Source organism: Onthophagus taurus, unplaced genomic scaffold, assembly GCF_036711975.1.
Source record: "Onthophagus taurus isolate NC unplaced genomic scaffold, IU_Otau_3.0 ScKx7SY_15, whole genome shotgun sequence".
Classification (NCBI taxonomy): domain Eukaryota; kingdom Metazoa; phylum Arthropoda; class Insecta; order Coleoptera; family Scarabaeidae; genus Onthophagus; species Onthophagus taurus.
In genome coordinates, this window is record NW_027248940.1 from 7,292,238 (window position 1) to 7,299,556 (window position 7,319).

The window sequence follows — 7,319 nt, forward strand, 5'->3', positions numbered from 1 at the left end:
ATTTTTGCTCCCAGATGCATCAATATCGAGAATTTTTCAAAAATATGTAAAATAGAAGAGTGTTGAAAAAAAAACGGTATCGGAAGCAGAGTACAGAAAAACTTTTACTACAAAAGTTATAGCAAATTGTACCCTTAACGCAATGGTCTGTAACACTTTTGCTCCCAGATGCATCAATATCGAGAATTTTTCAAAAATACGTAAAATAGAAGAGTGTTGAAAAAAAACGGTATCGGAAGCAGAGTACAGAAAAACTTTTACTACAAAAGTTGTAGCAAATTGTACCCTTAACGCAATGGTCTGTAACACTTTTGCTCCCAGATGCATCAATATCGGGAATTTTTCAAAAATGTGGAAAATAGGAGAGTGTTGAAAAAAAACGGTATCGGAAGCAGAGTACAGAAAAACTTTTACTACAAAAGTTGTAGCAAATTGTACCCTTAACGCAATGGTCTGTAACACTTTTGCTCCCAGATGCATCAATATCGAGAATTTTTCAAAAATGTGGAAAATAGAAGTAGTATAGATTCGCCGATTCAAGAACCTCCTCCTCGAACCTGCGTTCTAGGAGGAGGTTCTTGAATCGGCAAATTTTTTGGGGGTCAGAGGAGGTTCGATGAGGAGAGGAGGTTCTTGAATCGGCGATTCTTTTGAGGGTCGGAGGAGATTCGATGAAGAGAGGAGGAGGTCAATTAACTTGAGAAGGTCATGTTATTTTGACGAAATTATTAAAAATTTATCTTTATTAAAAATTTATCTTTATTAAAAATGTATCTTTATTTAGGTTATGTTATTAAAAATTTATCTTTATATGTAACCTGTTTACCTAGATGAAAACAATTACTATGTTTATCCTTCGACGCTTCTCAATGAACTGGTAATGTTTTCGATATATCTCTTAACTTATTGTACACAAAGGTATACGGTTTTGGGACATGTAGGTATACAAATAAGTGAGTCATGATCTACCTGCGGGATATTTTTTAAAATTTATTGTGTAAAGGTATACGGAGCTTTAAAATATGCGAGGAGGTTCTTGAATCGGCAAATTTTTTGGGGGGATACGTTCGAGGAGGAGGTCAATTAACTTAATACTAGTAAGTGAGTCATGATCTACCTGCGAGATATTTTTTTAATTTATTATGCAGAGGTATACGGAGTTATAAATATACATGTATACAAACGCACTCGATGCATCCTCCTCCTCCCCAATAAGTTTCAGGAGCGGTGAGGGTTTATAAACGCCTGCGAAATGTGGTATTGACGTAGTTCTTTCATAACAAGTAGAAGTGTACAACATTAAATTGTAAAATGGTCGTGTGTGAGGATTGTGGAAAAAGTTTTACTCGAGTTGACAATTTAAAAAGACATCAACGATTATCTTGTATTGGCAAGAGAATCAAGCTTGACGCACCGCAAATTCCAAAAGCAGTAAAATGTGAGGCTTGCGATGATTATGTAAATAGACAATGTTACTCTGCACATTTACGAAGCAACGCACACAAGCGTAACGCTTTTGTTATAATCGATGACGGAGTGGAGAGAATAGCTGGAGCATTCGGTGACAAAATTGTCAGTTATCGAATAAGTGAAGAAGGTTTTTTTGTGGATTTGGATGAATTTTCTCATAGAATTCGAGAAAAAATACTAAATCTAATACAAAGCGCAATCGATATTCACCGAAATGTAAAATTAAATATGGAATGTTTTGGTTTGTATTTTTTACAATCAAAGGAAGACTGTGAAATAAAATCATTCAATACGAAAAATAAGGTAGTATCATTAGCGTCGGATCTGTATAAAATATATAAGGAATTTATTGATGAAATTTCATCAAAAATGTCAGAATTCCAGGAACGAGATTCAGGTAAGCGTAATGTGACATAATATACCTATATATTAAAAAATAAATGTTTCAATATTTTATTTAGGATGGACTTTAATGCAAATTCTCTATATGGAGTTAAATTTAAACAAATATAATCCTATCAGAGCATCTAATTACATCGATCTACCATCGCAAATAAAAGCAAAGCGTGCTGTGATAAATATACAAAACGCGGATGATGCATGTTTTGCATGGGCTGTAACATCCGCACTACATGAACCGAACGGTTTACCACAGAGGACATCTTCGTATCCGAATTACCTAGACTGCGGCTTAGACTATTCAAATATTGTTTTTCCAGTTAAATTACGAGATATACCTGTATTTGAAAAGCAGAACAAACTATCTATTAATGTATATGGAATAAATGAGTATTTTAAAGACGGTGTTATGAATTATGACATAATTACAATGTATATATGTCGACAAAAAGAAGAAAGACATATAAATTTATTATTGGTTACAAATGATTCCGGGAATAGTCACTATTGTTGGATAAAAAATCTGTCTCGATTACTATCATCGCAAGCATCGCAGAATGGTCATGAAAAGTATATTTGCGACGGATGCTTGGTATTCTTTACGTCAGAAAATAAACTTATCCGTCATCAAAGTGACGATTGCAGCAAGGTAAGGGCAATTTTACCAACAACAAATTTAAAAATAAATAAATATGGAAATGAAGAAAAGGAAAATATACTACAGTTCGAAAATTTTGAACGACAATTAAAAATACCGTTCGTGGTGTATGCAGATTTTGAAGCATTACAGAAACCGATCGCCGATGCGGAAGCAACAGAACTTAACGATGATAATTCATACTCCGTCAAATGTTTCAAACACGAACCTTATGCATTTGCATATTATATAAAATGTTCATATGACGAATCATTGTCGAAGTTTGAAATATATCGCGGATGTAATGCTGCTCAAATTTTCATGAGCAAGTTGGAACATGACGTTCTGAATATATACAAAAATTATTTAAGCCAACCAAAAGAAATGCTCCCATTACCACCTATTGATAGATTAATACATGAGATGCAGGATATCTGTCACATTTGTTCGCACAAAATAAAAGAAGGTAATAAAGTGTGCGATCATGATCACCTAACTGGGTTGTATAGAGGACCCGCACATGCTGTATGTAACATCAATTATCAATTACCAAAGTTCATACCGATATTCTTTCACAATCTTTCGAACTACGATTGTCATATGTTTGTGAAAGATATGGCATTAAAAGAAGAAGACGTGGACGTTATAGCACAGAATAAAGAAAAGTATATATCATTTTCGAAAAAAATTATCGTAGGAGAAAACATTGACAGCAAGGGAAAGCTAAGGCGGGTTCATATGAAATTGAGATTTGTGGATTCATTTAGGTTTATGGCTTTATCGCTAGAGAAGTTGGGTTCATTTTTGGAAGACAACCAATGCGTTCAAATCAGAAAATATTTTAGGAACGAAGAACAGTTTCGACTTATACGTCAGAAAGGAGTTTTTCCGTATTCCTTTGTGGATTCATTCGAAAAGCTGAATCTTACCGCTCTGCCAGATCGAAGTAGTTTTTACAATACTTTATGCGACGATAGTATAACCGAAGAAAATTATTGTCGTGCACAAACGGTGTGGAACTTATTTAACTGTCGCACTTTAGGCGAATATAGCGACATTTATTTAACGTCTGACGTTTTACTTTTGGCGGACGTATTTGAGAATTTCCGAACCATCTCGATGAAGTATTACTCTTTAGATCCATGTCATTACTTCACAGCGCCGGGCTTCGGTTGGGATGCATTATTACGAATGACAGGGGTAAAATTAGAATTATTAACGGACATAGACATGTTACACTTCTTTAAAAATGGTATTCGCGGTGGATTAAGTATGTGCACTAAACGCAGTGCGAAGGCTAACAATAAATTAATGATGGAATTTGATGAAACCAAAGACCCATCCTATATTTTGTATCTCGACGCTACGAATTTGTATGGACACGCAATGAGACGAAAATTACCGACGGGGGGATTTCGATGGCTATCAGATGAAGAAATTCAAAAGTTAGATATTTACAATACGGAAGACGATTCCGAAAAGGGTTACGTGTTCGAGGTAGATTTAGAGTATCCGGAAGCAATACATGATGAACACAACGATTTGCCATTTTGTCCAGAACGGATTGTACCCCCAGGTTCAAAAAATGCAAAGTTAATAGCAAATTTGGAAAATAAAACAAAATACATCATTCATTACGTGAATCTAAAGCAGTGTATCAAGTTCGGATTGAAACTAACGAAGATTTACAGAGTATTAGAATTTAAACAATCCAACTGGATGCGGAGCTACATCGATTTCAATTCCGATAAACGTGCGAAAGCTAAGAATGAATTTGAAAAAAATCATTACAAAGCAATGAATAACATCGTATACGGTAAGACAATGGAAAATGTGGAAAAGCGAGTGGATATAAGACTAGTTACCCACTGGGAATGTCGTCATAAGAAACCGGGCGTGGAAGCCCTAATAGCTAAACCAAATTTTAAATCTTCGAAAATATTTTGCGATAATTTGATAGCCATTCAATTGAACGTCGCGGAAGTTCGTTATTGCAAACCGCTGTATGTGGGTTTCAGTATATTAGAGCTTTCGAAAACCGTAATGTACAGCTTCTTCTATGATTACTTAAAAGTTAAATATGGAAATAACATAACACTTTTATACACCGATACTGATTCCCTAATCCTAGAAATTACTACTCCCAATGTATATGAGGATATAAAAGAAAATATTGAATTTTTTGACACGTCCAATTATCCGTTAGAGAATATACACAATATACCTCGCGGTCGATCTGTGTTGGGAAGAATGAAAGATGAATATCCAAACAGGTGCATAACGTCATTTGTTGGAACAGGAGCTAAGGCGTACTGCATCACCTTGTTGAATGATAATGTAAAGAAGGCTAAAGGAGTAAAGAAATATGTTATAGATAAACATTTAAGCGTGACCGATTATAAACGTGTGGTTGAATGTGGCGGATCGGTTCATAAAAAAATGTACATTTTTAAGTCAGAATTTCATACTATGTATACCGAATTAAAGAATAAAATTGCTCTTTCATCGTGCGATGATAAACGATACATATTACCGAACGGATGTAATACTTTGGCGTGGGGTCATTGGTTGATAAAAAGATTGAATGCGAATAAATGAATTTAATTTAAAAAAAATTGTAAAGAATAATAATAATAATGTATTTGTAATGTTCGATTGTTAATAAAGTCTTGTAAACTTTTAAATAGGTCTTTATACGTTTTAAAGAACGTTAGTTTTTGAGATCCAAGAATTATGAGACGGACCTAATCCTAACCATTTCACAAACACTTGATTTCCTTTTCGCCGTAGCACTTTTTCCACCAAGTAGACGTCAGGATATTTAACTTTTTGTAATTCCTCTCGATAAAAACCACCCATAATTTTTTCATTGGATGCATCTTTGAGCAGATATGTTGTTGGGAAAGTATTACGAACAGAATGTATTGTAAACACTTCGTTAGACCAATTGGGAGTATAGTTTTTGGTGAAGGCGTGTCGATGCTTGCTCACTCTGACGTGATCACCGACATTAAATTTTTTGGTATAAGGATCGACAATTTTTATGTAATTATATACAGTTTTTAACAGTGTCGATGCGTTTCTGTTATTTACCTCGCTAGGTTTCATTCCTATCGTCCTGTGAACTTGGTTGTTATAATCCAGAATTAATTTGGGAAGCAATTCCAACCAACGATAGTTACCTTGCATACTAAATTCTTTCCACATTTTTTCTTTTATTGTTCTATTAAACCGTTCAACAATAGAACTCTTTAAATTGGAAAATGAACTGTAGTGATTGATGTGATATCGTGACATGAGCTTTTTAAAATCCTCATTGTAAAATTCTTTTCCGTTATCCGTTTGCAGATTCTTCGGTATGTTTTTCCGCTTTTCCGATAGAATTGTTTCCATAGCTCGCGTAACTTCTTTGCCAGTTTTGTTTTTTAGTGGTACAGCCCATCCATACTTTGAGAAAGCATTAATAACTGTTAGAATATATTTAAAATTACCATTTGCTTTTGAATAAGGTATCATCTCCACTAAATCAGCTTGAAATAAGTCCGTTAAACCTTTTATAATAACACGTCTGCGTTTATACTTTTTCCTCGCGGACGCGTGCAACTCGTTTACGACGGACCTTTTAATATCGCTCATTTTCTGGATATTTCAATGAGCAGTTCTACCATAAATGGTTTCTTGAGTAAAGTGGTCTTCGTTGTGGGTTTGCAAACTATTTTATCTCCAAAGAAGAGAACATTTAACTTTTTATTTGGATCGAAGATACTTCCGTTAATAATCATTTCAACGTCTCCTTCAAATCGGTATTTCACTATTTCACCAATATATAAAAAGTTTATATATTTACTTACGTAACCTAAATTTTGAATAATGTAATAATTATCCGTTGTATCCGTAGTTCCATCTCCGCTAAACGTAAGTATAGTTGGTTGTTTGAAATATCGTTGTAAGTTTTCACGTTTATTAAAATGAGCAGCAATGTTGTGTCCGTGTACGTGTTTACCAAACTTATCGATCGTCATACTAGACGAATGTTTTCCGAACTTGCTTAAACTCATCTGCTCTAGTTCACAAACGTCGGTGTTTTAAAACAAAAAATGTGAGAGACGTATATTTATGATAATATTTTAACGTATAATCTCGGCCTCTGTTAGCTCCGATATTATTGATGATATTTCATTGACATGTGCAGAATGACCTGCAGTTTGCGAGGCCATCAACAAACGCAGTCTGTCGACAAGTTCGTTGGGATCGTCCCAATACTCGTATTCGATAAGAGCCCCAGGAACGACTTGTTTTTGTAATGCACCACCGACTTTTTTCTTCGGATTCGGCCAGTATTTAGCCCAATGCACCTTGGGTTTGTTACCTTCAACGATAGGCTTGATAATATTCTGAAATTTCCCACTGTCGTCCTCAGTAGTCATACCTGCCTCTGGAATGTAATTAATGTACGGAGCATTTGAACGTAGTAAGATATCTTTGTAGTTGCGCATGTCCTGAATTGTAAATTTGCCCGGTTCGTTTTTAAATAGTAAATCATATAAACCAACGGTTCCCGTATATTTGAAGTTTCCAACGTGAATATCCTGATCCTCAAAGTGAACAGGACTGACTCCAATGTAGAAACCTTCGGGAGTTTCGCGAACACCGTATAAACGATCATAATCATCTTTTAAATCAGTTGTTAAACCAACAATATACGTTCTGGGCAAAGGATGAAACTGACTCAAAGCGGCTTGTACCTCTGGAGACTCCAATCTTTCTTCTATTTCATCTTTAAGTCGTTCTATTCGATTATGTGCGTCCGAAA

The 7,319-nt window shown here is 34.9% G+C and overlaps 1 protein-coding gene across 1 annotated transcript; it reads left to right on the forward strand.

The window, feature by feature from the left end:
- Positions 1-1,025: 1,025 nt before the first annotated feature.
- On the forward strand, positions 1,026-5,104 carry LOC111429071 (uncharacterized). Its single transcript, XM_071200839.1, has 2 exons — positions 1,026-1,867; positions 1,932-5,104. Exons 1-2 carry the CDS (start codon positions 1,312-1,314, stop codon positions 5,102-5,104), a joined length of 3,729 nt encoding a protein of 1,242 aa, XP_071056940.1. The 5' UTR covers positions 1,026-1,311.
- Positions 5,105-7,319: the final 2,215 nt, after the last annotated feature.